This window comes from Nothoprocta perdicaria, unplaced genomic scaffold, assembly GCF_003342845.1.
Source record: "Nothoprocta perdicaria isolate Ctin4 unplaced genomic scaffold, notPer1 scaffold_14, whole genome shotgun sequence".
In the NCBI taxonomy this organism is placed as follows: domain Eukaryota; kingdom Metazoa; phylum Chordata; class Aves; order Tinamiformes; family Tinamidae; genus Nothoprocta; species Nothoprocta perdicaria.
The window spans coordinates 7508366-7522374 of NW_020454538.1; the positions used below are offsets into that span (position 1 = coordinate 7508366).

The 14009-nt window shown below is 38.3% G+C and overlaps 1 protein-coding gene across 2 annotated transcripts in view; it reads left to right on the top strand.

Annotated features, from left to right (window-relative positions):
* The window catches only part of STX18 (syntaxin 18), a 62815-nt gene that overhangs the window by 22722 nt on the left and 26084 nt on the right, over positions 1–14009 (top strand). Inside the window, exons 1-2 of one of the 2 annotated variants that reach the window (XM_026034203.1) lie at positions 4980–4995; positions 9838–9905. In XM_026034203.1, the coding sequence (XP_025889988.1) occupies positions 4990–4995; positions 9838–9905 (74 nt within the window). In that variant the 5' untranslated portion in view covers positions 4980–4989. Of the gene's footprint in view, positions 1–4979; positions 4996–9837; positions 9906–14009 lie in introns of those variants that run through there. The other variant, XM_026034202.1, reaches the window with a different exon arrangement.

Below are 14009 nucleotides of genomic sequence, written 5' to 3' on the forward strand. Positions count from 1 at the left end.
GGAGAAAATAGTGTCTTAATTCACAACTGAAATCTTGTCAGGAGTTTTTGCTTTCACTGATTAAAAAATGCACTTTTGAATTGTCAGCATTACTCTCATGTGAAAGGACAATATTGATTTCCCATTTTAATAAGAGCTAGAAGTGATCTTACTGCCCCTAATTCTGAAAGCACTTCCCTGGGAGGAATTTCTGCGTGATTATCTGCTGTAATTTCCACCGGGAAAAATTCCTGTCATCCTCCCTCCTTCTCCTCCTTCCCCCTCCTTTTTGTAGCCAGGCTGAAGCAGTTGCCAGATAGGACTGGTCAGAATTCAGCTTTAAATCAAAAAGAAAAAAAAAATTGTGAACAAATGATGGGCTCCAGAAACTTTTGTTTGTTTGTTTGTTTGTTTTCTCATGCCATGTTAAGCTTTTCTGCATGGAGCACAAGCTTTTTCTGCATGGTTGTAATTTCACAGAAATAGGGCTGTTTTCTCAAGGAAGAGATTTTTCTCAGGCGTTACAGCTGGATTTCTTGTTGGATAGAAGACAGGGTGGCAACGAAGTGAAGTGCGTTTGTTCTCAGGATTTCAGGCCACTTTTCTGCTATGACTGGTATTGTGTTGATGACGGAAATGCAGAAAAATGCTTGGATGTTGACACAAAATGGTGCTGAAACACCAGAGCTGGTTTTGACAAGGTGGCTGGATTTAGAGCCAGAGTGAGGGTGTCAGCTGGGTGCTGCGTCTCGGCATCGCTGTGTGGATATCCAGGAAGCAAAGAGCACTTTCCTAGTGGAAACAGCCTGCAAGAAATGCGTGGGACTAAAGGAAAATGCTGAGCGTTAGCACCGGTATCCTGGAGCAGCTGGCACCACTGCTTGGTATTTTTGATGACGAGGTCAGTAAGGTGCTTGGTTTGCACCCGGGTTGTTGCCTTGTGGGTTTAAAAAGCTAAAATGCTTTCAGTATTCAAAATGAGGGAACTAACATTAAAAATCTTGCAAGACTCTATAGATGAGAGAAATTGCTGACCCCATACTTCCAAAAAGGCTGGTAAGTGTGTGGTGTAGGGAGCGTAATGACAGAGCTTCAGCAGCCCTTGTGAGTTGTATGTTCTTCTTTCAGATGGTCCTGTCTCATGGCCCTGTGTTTCCATTTGATACAGCTGTGTGTTCCATGCACCTTATAACCAGCTGGTCCAATGGTTCTGAGTTACAGTTCTACTTTGATTCAAATTAATACTTTAAGTGTATACCAAATCCAGTGGGAATAAGTGGCTTCCTCGCTGTTTTCCTAAGAGAGGAACTAAGGGTGCCATGACTCGGCTGTGGATGGGGCAGGTCTGCACAGCGGATGCCAAATGCTTCTGAACTGCTGTGGTGCCCTGCGATGACTTTGCTGCGGTCAGGTCAATTCAGTGCCGAAGTTAAGCACATGCACGTGCAAGTTTCTCTGAATTGCACTGTAAAAACTTGGATTCTGAATTTCATAATGATATTCAGATACAGTAAATAGAGGTGCTGTATTTACTTTTGTGTGCTAAATGAGACTGGAGTCACAGAGTGTGGTTAAGGTTGGAAGGGACCTCTAGAGATCATCTAGTCCAACCCCCAGCTCCAGCAGGGACACCCAGGGCACAGAGTGGAATCCAGGCGGGTTTTGAAGATCTCCAGAGAAGGAGACTCCACAACCTCCCTGGGCAGCCTGTGCCAGGGCACTGTCACCCTCACCAGAAAGAAGTTCTTCCTCACATGGAGATGGAACTGCCTGTGTTTCAGCTTATGGCCATTACCCCTTGTCCTGTCACTTGCTCAGGGTGCCCTTGTCCAGGTCATTGATGAACAAGTTGAACAGCACCGGGCCCAACACTGACCCCTGCGGGACACCACTGGCCCCAGGCCTCCAGCTGGACTCGGCCCCATTTGTCACCACACATTTATCTGAGCTCTGCCAACCACACAGCTCTCAATCCACCTCGCTATCCAAAGTGAGGATTTTATATTTTAAGTTTTATATTGTAAAATGCATTTGAGTCGAGAATACTTAACACTAAATGAGTTTAGACTGTGAGAACAAGGGATGGGAAAAATCTCTTTTACAAAAAGACCTAGCAAAGTTGAATGCCGTTACTGAAATGTGAGTGTTTTGAACAGCAATAGTGTAAAGGCCAATTTTTGCAAATATGCTTTTTGACCAGTTTACTTTTATCTCTCAACCAAAACATTCCCCACAATTCTTGTGGGATTTATATTTTAGTCAATGAGGTTTTGGATGAGTGTGTGAAAATATAAATGTTAAGGAAAGTTATGATTAGAGTTGGACAATAAACAAGAAAAAGGGAAATGGTAAGTTTTATTGAAGTCAGATGTTCCTTTTTTTTACTGAAAGTGTTGCCATAGGGAGAATAAATGAAGACTAGTTAAGTAAAAACATAACATTTTTTTTTTTAATCTTTTAGAAAATCTAGTTTTGTTTTTTTCTGGAGGTCATCTGGTGTTCCTTTTGATCCTTTCAGAATATTTAGATGTGGTTGTGAAGATGCAGGTATGAAACCCATGTATTCTCGCAAGAGTTAAGCAAATAATGACAAAAATAATCTAGACCTCTTTTTCTGAAATTACACATTCATTGAAGTTTTGTGATTCCCAGTTGAAACTGTAGTGTTTCCATGTACTTATGCTATTAAATAAGATTTTTCCCTCTATTTTAACCTCTATTGAAACTTTTGAAGTGCCTTTATGGGCATCAAATTATACATTGTGATAATTTCAATCTCTAAAATATTCAGTATATTCAAAAATTATTTTCTCTACAATTGCGTTTTGCTGTAAATGCTATGCACAGCAGTGCAGCAACGCTACCACCTCCAAATAGCACCCTAAAACCCCTAAATCCACTGATAATACTGGCTGCTTTCAGTGTTTATTACCGTGAGTGAGAAACTAGACCTAACAACACTTAACAGATCTTAATTTTGCTTTGTTCTTATTAAAAAGTTTAGAAATATTTAACTTAGAAATGGTACATGATTATTCCAGAATATTCCAGAAATAGGCCCTTCATCTTGTACCGGACCAGATCTTATCCATGTACCAAGGAGCTATTTTAAAGTAATATACAGCCAGATGGCATTTGAAACTGTGTGCTGATAGGGAGTTATTTATCACCAATTTTTCCAGTTTACATAAGATAGCAATGAATAAAAATCAAAATGATCAAGTCCACGTTTGAAGTGTTCTTTAAAGGCTCAGTATGTAAAATGTGAACTGAGAGCAGTAAAAATGAGCAAGAGTTAGAAATTTGGAACCACAGGCAGCGTATAGAAATGAATGCTTAGTAAAGCAGGAATTAAAGAATGCAAAGTTCCTGTGAAAGTATGTGAAACTAAGCTCTTTTTTTTTTTCTATCCTTTTACGGGACTGCACTTTTAATTCAATTTTGCCCATTTTATATTTAGCAAATTGAAGCATTTTCTGCTGTTGATCAGACGTTTGGAAAGGGACTTTGCCTCCCAGCTCAGAAATGCTGTTTCTTAATGGTAGCTGGATGCTGAGGGAGCCCTTCTGCAAAGAGGCTCTCTCTTCACTGCCCTAGAGGCTGCTGCAAATCCCGCAGTGATGGCTTAAAAGTTTATTTCTGTCTTACCCCACCAGGAAACACTATTTTAAATTAGAAAAATATTTCAAAAATATTTACAATTTTAAGCTCTGTACCATCTCAACCTTGGAAGAGTCAAAACGCTTTGGTTGTCGCTTTCATGACTTTTAGAAAAATTGATTTTATCCTGGACTTCTTTACACCTACGTGCCACGTGTTTATTTGTAAAACACATACCTTGGTTACAATAATTCCTTTGGCCTGAATGCAAGCTTGCTAATAAAATGCAATCGTGCCTTGTCGCTGCTGTAACCTCTGTGCTGATGCAAAGCAGAGACTGAACAAAGTACCAATTTTCATGAGATTAGGGGTAGCCAGGCTGACTGTCTCCGGGCCCGGCTCGGCCACCCCCGTGCTGCTCTCGGATATTATTTGCCCTTTTGGGTTTCACGTTACAGGAGCAATTGATCTGCGTGACCCGGTCCAGAGGCTTTAACATTCGCAGGGGAAACTTAAACCAAATGTATCCCCTCCAGAGACAAATCATCCGAAAACGGGCCCGTTGTCACTTGGACGCAGCGCCGTGTGGCTCTGCGCTAAATGCAAATAGGACGGCACCACCTAATGGGCTAGAAATAAACCATCAAAAACGGCTAAAATAAGTTTGCAAACTACTGAGGAAGCCCAGAGCTGAGGCTCAACCTTAGGCTTAGCCTTTGTTGCATGGCATTATAACAGGGAATTATGTAGTTTAGTCTTTTGAAGGTTCAGATTTCTGAAATAGGGAAGTGTATGTAGAAATCCAGATACTAGAATAGATCAAGTCTTGCCTGTGGTTAGGCTCCAGTTCTGCAGCAGCCTGGGTGAATCCATTGGCCCACGGTGCTCAGGGTAAAACAGAAATGGGAGATATGTGGAATTTCATGAATCGCTTTTAAATAGTTCGTAATTCCTATCAAATCATTCTTTTGATGGAAAACTTTTCCATGTGAGTCATTTCTATATAAAAGCTCTTTCAAAATAGTCTTTCATGACTGTAGTAACTTAGGTAAGAGCTACACTTGCTTTAAGATATGATATAAATTGTTTTTCTATTTTATACCTATTCTGTTCATTAGGTTTCATTGCAGATTTCAGAAAACTCTTGCCTTTGCATGAACTAACTGTGAACGTGTTCAGCTAGAAAATGAGAATTTTTGTATTAAATATTTGGAAACAGACTTTTTGCAATTAAAAATAGTTTTTTTTTATTATGGCAATTGCTGCATGTCCTAGTATTATAGAGACTAAGAGGCTTTTAGTTTCAAACGCACAGTCCCTCTACATCTTGTAATTTCTTATTGAAATTCTTTATTTCTTCTGAAATAGGCAGTGGATATATCAAGATGGACTGCAGCATTAGGATTTAAAATGATGGTAGGTAATTAGTGATTAATATCACAAGAATAACATTCTTCAATGTCTTACTCTGTTGCGGAAGAGTTTATAAAATCTTTTGGCACTTTCATGAATTAATAAATAGGATTTAGACAGCTTTGAAGAGCAGGCTTTTAAAGGCATATTTCAAAAGTCAAAAAAAAAGCCTATTTCTTTTTTTACTTTTGGCTTTCTTTTTTCTAAGTTCTTAAGCTCAATAAGATATTTCTATCACTTGTCAATGCCAGTACCACAGGATGAAGAGTAAATGCAGCGTCTCACTACTTTTACACTAGCCTTTTGATTCTGTATTGCTTTTAAGTATGGTTAGAGTTTCCTTTAACCAAGTACACTTTGGGAAACAGTCAGGATTGGAATACAGGCGGAGTATCAGTTGGAGGGCGGTGGCAGATGGTTGTGGCCGAGGAGCCGGCCCGTGTGAGCCGCAGGAACCTGCTCGCGCTCCCAGAGCGAGAAACAGGGAGTACTTGCCTGCTTTGCTTTTTATTTAAAAATATATCCTGCACTAAGGCAGGAGAAAAACCTGAAAAATGTTGATCTTGATTTTGAGGTGCGCTACCTATCTGAGTTAATTATAACATATTGCTGCAGCAGCATGAGCAAGTTATTGTACCACTTCAAATGTACAAAACCCATCCTTTTATTCCTGGGTTGATCACATTTACCTGTGAAGGTGAATTGAATCAGCTCATAGCAGTGGATGAGAGGAGCTCGAGATGGTAGAAGACATGATGGAAACCCTTTTGCTTTGGGAGCAGGAAGCTCCTGCAAGGGTTCACCTCATCGGTGACTCACCTTGAGCACAGCTTGGACTCCAGATCTTCATCCTTATAGATGGGTATTCCTGTGTTTCAGTTGGTGATGAGAAAGAAGAGAGGAAAGCCTAAACTTTTCATTGCTAGTTCTTGATGGAATGATTTATTTTGAATTCTCTTTTGCAGAGTGTTGGAATGGGAAAATGCTCTCAAATCACAACACCTTACTCTGTTAAGAGCTTACTCTTTTAAGAGAAAGCAGGGGGAAAGTCTGGGGTCTTTTAAGTAAATTCTGTTGTCAAAAGGAATGTAACCTTCACTACCCATTGAAGTAGAAGCTCAAAGACATGTCACTGGTATAAAAGATGTTGGCAATATTGTGAGGAAGCGTAATTCATTCCCATCTGAAAGATGTCAGTTATATGGAAGTCGAGTAGATCTCCTACCCACAAAACTTTCATGTAATGAAAGAGTGCTGCAGCTAAGAAGGGCATCTCTTCAAGCCCTCCTATCCCTTCAGGGGAGAAAGGAGAATGTTTCTTTATCTGAAGGTTGAAAGAGAGGCTCATTGCTCCAGATTTTCCGAGAGAAAGCAAGCTGATTTCCAGAGGCAGAAGGTTGGCACCATGACAGGAAGCCAGTGCTCAGATGCGGTCGTGCTTAGTCTTTAAATTGCTTCAATTTGTCTGTGCTCCCGAGCGCCGTGTGGGCTGGTGGCACGATCGTTTTGAGGCCTGGCAGCCGCGGTAACTGGGAAGGTGCCCTTGTGATCCGTGTGGGAATGGTGTGAGAAATGGGTGGGCTGACATGCAAGCAGCATTCAAGATTTCTTTAGGCCTACTCCAAAGATTAACTAGAGAACATACTAAAGAAGTGTGGACCTGGAAGTTCATGCTAATAAGATGGAGGCTAAATCTCAGATCCTTAGTGCGGATAACACATGGCTATTAGATAATCTCTAGGGAGTGTTCAGGGAGAATGAGTTTCAGACATCACCGATCTGAAGGTAGTTATTTGCAACAAAAATACGTTCACTTGGGCATGGAACCATCTGATGAGAGGGCAGCAAATTTAATGAGTTTTTAATTCAGCAAGAGGGAGCCAATTATGGCATCGGTAGACCTTTTAGTCTGAACAGAAGCGTTCAAGATGTTAGAAAAGATTTTAAGGGGGAAAGGTAGGTAAATATGATGATAATGCAGCAGGAGTTATTGTCTTGCTAAAGATGGAGTGTGTCCAGTGATCTCAATGCTTTAAGGAAATCTGAATTTCCTTTGTTATGGAAATCTGATAACCTCTTTAGGACTTAGGGAGGAGGACACTATCAGGGAGATCACTGAGTAAGACCTGGCTTAGCAGAAGCGGTGCTGGGTTGTGTTCAGAGAAGGGGTGAGAGAGGGTCCCTAGTTGAGTTGTCCTGCTACTGATTTCAAAACTCAGCTATTTTAATACTGTTTTAATGTGAGGAATATGAAAAAGAAGATTGGTCTCCTAAAATTCTTGGGTGAGGGAATGCTAAGAGGGAGGAGCACAGAATGTGGCAGGAAGTGCTGAATGACTCTGAGGTCTGGAGTTTTGAGGAGAAACGAGAAATTTAAAAGTGAAATATGTATAGAGGGACTAAACCCAACAAGATAGAAGCTAATAAACCAAAAGTACAGGAGTATTGCCATCTAGTACAAAGTATGAACAGCAGTGTATGCACCTCTTGTCCCTTACCCTGAAAAAGGATTGATGTGATCTAGAGCAAATGCGAAGAAAAGTTATGAAGAGGATGAGGGAACTTCAGAACTGTCTCATGAGTTGAAACGTTTTTGAGGGGTGGGGGAATTGCCAAGTTTATGGGGAGACAGGATTAGGGTTTATACATTCAAGAGCATACGTGAGGGAGAAGAGCTTTCAAGTGAAAGAACCTTTGAAACGAGACCAATTGGATGGCAACTGGTAAACATGCAATTTTAAAGGTTTTTATTCATAGTAAAGAGCAGTAGGAGTAATACAGGCATTCAGTTGCAACAGGAATTATTATTTATCCTATTTTCTAAGCATGATAACTTTGTAAAAAGTGTATAGTAAGCTTGTGATAACCCAGAGTGAATACAGGCTGATGTGCCTAGAGGTTTCTTCAAAATTTTTGTATCTTTATGGGTATTTGAGTCTCTGGAAGGTAAAGCCGTGTATATAAACATTGACTAGTTCTTTGATAAAAAGAGCATTGACTTTATTTAATACTAGCATGTCTTCATTTCTCATAAAATTGCCTAAATCTGTTGGTATGGTAAAGAGAGCTTTAAGTCAAAACTGTGCTAGGAGCTCATGGTAAGAAAAGGCAAAAGAGCTACAGCATCAGCTCAGGATCACAGAAGTCGCTGTTAGGATTTGAGGGAAAATAGAGCAAGAAGCTTCACTTCTGATGCAAATCTTGGGAACTAAGAGCTCGATGCAAGTATGGGCATAATAGTGTCATTCTGAATTCATGGAAATAGCTTTACAAATGAAGGAGAGGCAAAGTGGGGTCAGTGCAATTCAAACACATGATGACAATTTTCGCCTAAATAGAATGCTCTTTGTGACGAGATGAATTAATTACTGTAAGACAGTGTTCTTGCTTGTCATTCTGATTCTTTCTGCTTGTTAATCACTCCTAAATTGTGGCTTTTGCAGTATTAAGATTTACTGCATATATGATTTTGCTAAGCTGTTTTTGAGTTTAATGTTTGTTTGCCTGTTAATGTCAATATTTTAAAAGCCTTATTTTATATTTCTACCCTTCTTCAGTGCTTCCTTGATCTGCTTTAGTACTTTCTTTCTGCCTATTAAGTATTATTGTTCTACCCAAACACTGTATGACTGTTGTAAAATGTTTTGCTTTTGTAACTCAAGCTCAATTTACATATTAAGTAAATGTCACCACATGCCAAGTCAGAGCTGAGGAGGGGATTAGGTGCGTGAAAAATAAGCTGCAGTGGCCATGAGAAGGGAAAAAGGAACATCAGTAGTAGGGTTTAGCTGACTCTTTATGTTGCACTGATACTGAGCAGCAAATTCAATATCTTATTGCTTCTTACACTGGTAAAACGCTGCAGAAAACTTGGTTTTACTGAAGATACTAACAGAGCAAAGTGTGGTATGAATGGGAATGAGTCTCGCCCTCTGCTAATCATATGGAAGACTTTAAACATGAAACCCGGGAAAAATCTTCTCTGGTACCATGGCTTGTAGTAAAGAGGAAGCCAAACAAAAGATAATAGTGATATATATATATGTATATATCTTTACAAAAATAAAACACTTATTTTTGGCTGTACATTGAAGTCTTATCAAGTTTATCTTTCCTTTTTTTTTTCTTCCCCTCCCCCCCAAAGAACTGCTGATCTTTTGAAAGAATAATTAAATAATTGGGGGAATTAATCTTCTGTTTATCCCAACTATTCTGTATTCTTTCTCTGTAGTTTTTTGTTTATTTAATTACAAGGGACATTTGCATGAAAATAGGATTTTAAGACTTGCACAGCTTCTGATGTTTTTCCCAGATACGTGCAGTAAGCCGCATTTATTGTATTTGTAAACCAAAACAGCCATTGTTATGTAAAATTCATTGAATGCTTTTTTCCTTTTTTGTGTTTTTCTTTTCACACTGAGTTATTAATAAATATTAGAAAATTTGCTGTAAGAAAGTTTCCCCCCTGCCTCTGAAATTATGTACTGTAATTATGTACTGTAATGTGTAACTTTTTTCCTTTCTAATGTGTCTTCTTCAAGGCTTCTAAAGAAGTCATTTTGGTAGCCAACTCATTCTGGGGCTAATGCAAACTAGTTCAAACTAGACTTCTGTAGTTTCATCTTTTTTCTTTCTTTTTTTTTTTCTTTAAGATAAATAGTATTCTGTGTCCCACAGTCTTTTGAGTTAGTCTAAGTTTGCAAAAGCGCTTTGAGATTTTTAGTATTTCATCTTTCCATTTAAAAAGGTCTTTAGAACATCTTTTGTTAAGGAAAGCAAATGAATTTACAGGAAAATGTTTCTGTAAACTGTAAATATTAACTTTTCTGCCCTCTCATCTTTTAGATTTCTAATATTGGGAAGCTGAAAGACTTTCTTCTGCAACACAGGAAAGATTACATTAACGCTTACAGGTAAGTGTATTTTTATTACTGTTGTTATTATTATTTTCAGATATATAAAATCTGGAAAAAAAAATCTGTACGCACAATGACTAAAACAACCTCTAGTTTGCTGGAAGTTATTGCTGGAAGATGAAAAATAATGCTGTCACAAGAAAAAGGTCCTAAATAAAATGAGGATCAGGATGATCTTAATGATTAGTTATCAAGTTAACCTAAGAACTGAAAGTTTAATATTACTACAACTTGTATTTTGAATAGGTCAGTACAAATAATCATATCATTTGACACAGAAATGTGTTTTTTGTGAAATTTTTGTTACATTTCAGTCATTTTGTTACAACTTCAGTCATACTATAGATTGCACAATATTGCATTCCAGAAATGTACAGCACTTCATAAGTATCTCCACTTAACGATCTCAGCTGCTGTAGAAATGGACTTGTGCCATACACATAACCATTATAAATAATTATTTGAAATAAGTAGGTAGCCTTTTCATGTCATCATAGTTGAATATTGTGAGGTCTGCACTAATCTCTTTTTTTTGCTCTCCTTCACCCTTCTCAGCCTAAAGTTATATTTAGGAGAGGAGGGGAAAAAATTGCATTTACACTTGAAAATTTCCATCCTAATGGGTATGCATTAAAGAATGGGGTTACAGCCTTTAATGCAGAAGCTGTTAAATTTTGTACCAAAGAGAGCTTGCAGGTTATAAGGGTACAGCCATTTAATTCAAGGAGAATGGCATCAAGGTGTTCCTTCAGTGACTGTAGATATAGTATGTAGTGTATGTAGATATACTGAATATCACACTGAATGCCTAACAGCACAATAAATACCCTATGTATCCTTCTTTCCAAGATACTGGTTTAGGAGTGACAGACAGAGCCCTCCTACCTGTGCAGTGCATTGCAACCTTGCAATTTAAAGGCTTGCTTACGGTCTTGAAGGTCTTTTCCAACCATAATGATTCCATGACTGAAGTGGCTCCTTGTTACGTTGCCCTTCTCAAAAAATCAATTAAAAAAAGATCTTTTTTTTTCCTTTTTTCCACAGTCCTTTCAGAACAGACCCATGCAGTTCAAGTGAAATAGAGCAGGTTTTTCACTTTGAAGGAATGGCTGTGAGCTCCACAATCTTCTGTGATTCTATGTGTTTTTCCAGTCCATCTGTGTAACTGCAGTATTGCACAAATCCAGACATCCCTGTCAATGTTCTGATTTTACCACAACTCTGAGTAAACTAAGCTGCAGTTGAGGTAGAGAAAATGCAGCTTAAATCCAAATGTTGCAGATGTTGAGTCCCTAATTAGTTTAATGCCTTTCTCTGGAGGGCTTCACAGGTACAAAACAGAAAAATTATCCACACAGAGCTATTTAAATCCTGCATAAGAACATGAAGGGAATAGATTAACTTAGGCACTGTCTGTATTGGAGGAACACTCTTAGAATAAAAGTTTCCAAGTCTAAAGGGTTGTAGTTGTAGCAATACTGTATGATTGATGGTATCAAAATGTGTCCCTAAATAAGTTGCTGGCACCTTTCCTCACATCCACTCTGAAACTTTAAAAATGGCATTTTGATGCTGTAGGAGGGAAACAAACAACAAAAAAGATTTCAGCATATTTTAAGCATATTGTAGGACAGTGAGAAATGTTCCTTATCAGTACCGGGCAAATGAAGCTCAGTGCTCTCTCACTTTCCACGTGTGTGCAGATGTATCTCAGTTCTCTGTGGCAGGTGTATGAGGAACTGCTTTTCCAAGCATCAAGCAAGGCGTCCTCCAGCTGTGTGATGTGAGCAGCTGTCTGGTTTTGAATTCTCATTTGGGATAGCTAACGAACAACACTAGGTGGAGCCACCAATTTAATACTGAAATAACTCTTTATTGTGTGAAAGCTTAATAGGAATGCTTGGATTGAGATGCTGCAAATAATTACAGTAAGGACATACCATGAGTAGCAGTTAATTTTTGAGTTCTCTTTGTGATTTATTAGCAATAACAGGTGTGAAGGTGATTGTTCAGGCTATTTTTGCTTCTAAAAGTAGATAATTTTGTTTTATAAGTTCTCTTTCAACCAGTTATTATGGTAATTCTCAGTGATTTTTCTTATTTTCCTTAGGCATTAGCTAAAGAGGAGAAAAGAAAGAGGAAAGCTTTTCATTCTTAAACCATAAAAAGCCCTCCAAATCTCATCTCTGATTCCAATTGATCCTGTCCTTAAAGGTCAAACTTAAAATAGACAGGATTGTCAAACTCTATTGTAGATTACTTAGGCAATTCTACTTGGTGGATAAAAGAGCCATAGCCTCCAGCCTGTCTCCTAGTTTTAACAAATACTTTAGTCATTCTAAAGAGCAATTTTAATAACTTTTCACAACCTAAACTATGGGAAGATATTTAAAACAATTTATTGCTAATGGGATAACCTGGAAATTTTGTAGGTAGTTTAATTTTGCAAATGACATTGGACTATTCCTTATTTTGCCAATTCTGCTATTTGTTTTTCAACTGCAGAAAAATGTGTTAGTGAAATTTGTCTTTCAAGTCACTTATTTGAATTATTGAACTTTATAAAACTTCAGCATAATCTAGGTATTTGATTTCTTCTTGGATTTTACTTTTCCAGACTCTGAATTATTTACTAATAATGTCTTTTAGTTCTGCATCTTAAGATAGTGTTGCAGTATCTAAACTTGCTAAAATAATCTTATGCCTTTATCCTTTCCCCTTCTGTTTATCCAGACTTATTTGCTGTGTATTGCAGTTAAATTTTTTGGCCTCCTGTGTCCTGCTCTTTTTTTCTTCTTTCTGTTGTGGTTCTGATCTGTGGCTAGAGCTACTAAGAGCTTTAGTCACACAAATGATGAATCCACCTTCACTGACAATACAAGCTATGATGGAAGGCCTGCTCTGGAGATTGGCCTGCTAGAAGGCTCTGATTTACAGAACAGGACATGATCCTCCTTCAGATGTACAATTATTTCCTAAAATCTTGCTTTAAAACTGTGGGTTGTCTTATTTTCTAAAGTTGTAGCAATAATAGTGGCAACTTGGAGTTTTCATGCAACAAGCATTTTAAAGAAAAGTCACATATAATGAAAGCACTAAGTAGCAAAGGATATGAATGATCCATATTATTATCAGTTGTATTTACTAAGGAAAGGGCCCATAATGTTAAATACAACATTATATTTAACATTAGAGACTTGTCTTAAAAAGAAAACTAAAGATTTTTTAAAAGAAGATCATAATTTATAGGAGATATTTGCAAATATTTTCTTTTTGACTCAGTTAATCATCTTAATACTTACACATTTCAAAGCTAAGTTAAAATTTCTCACTGTCTTTTGGGTATCATTCGTAATCAATGAATACATTCATTAAGATGGATATTTTTATAAGAAATTGCCTTTGAGCACTGATTCCTGCATGGTTTTGACCTCTGAACTTCCAAGACAGTTCTGTGTTTGTTGGTGCTCTCTACCTTTCTGGGTAGATCAATGAGGTACATCAGTCACAACCTGTAAATTTGGAATGGTCCCCTTGGATTCCTCCGTGGCTTCTTGAAAGGATCTTCCAAGGTCTTTAGAGACCTCTAGTTATTCCTAATGCTTTAATCAGACATTTGCATTTACTTGAGAGACTTCTAGATTTTTTGACCACCTAGTATTAGAAGGAGGAACCTTTAACTTGGGAGAAGAACTTGCTGTCTGAGATTGTTAAGGCATCAGAATTGTTGTCTTCTGCAGTTTGTTTTTATGCGTGGGTTCACCGTGGACATTTTTTGTTGTCAAGGGCAGCTAGAAGGGACATACTCGTCATCAAGTTTGCCTTCAATATTATCCCAGCAGGCCTTGAACCTTTGGACTTGGATCACACAGGATGATTTTTCTCTCGCGTGCTCATTTGCTCAGTCACGTAATAGCAGCAAGTTATTACAGCGCCATCCAACACTTGCTGTTTCAGATGGAAAGCTCAATAACGAGTTTTATTGACCTAACGGGAGGTGCATGTTTTGGTTTCCTTCCATCCTTGCCTTCCTAAGGAGATTGGGGCTTCAGGTATCCTTGACTTCAGGATCCAACGAGGAGGAGGCAGGGCAGTAAGTAG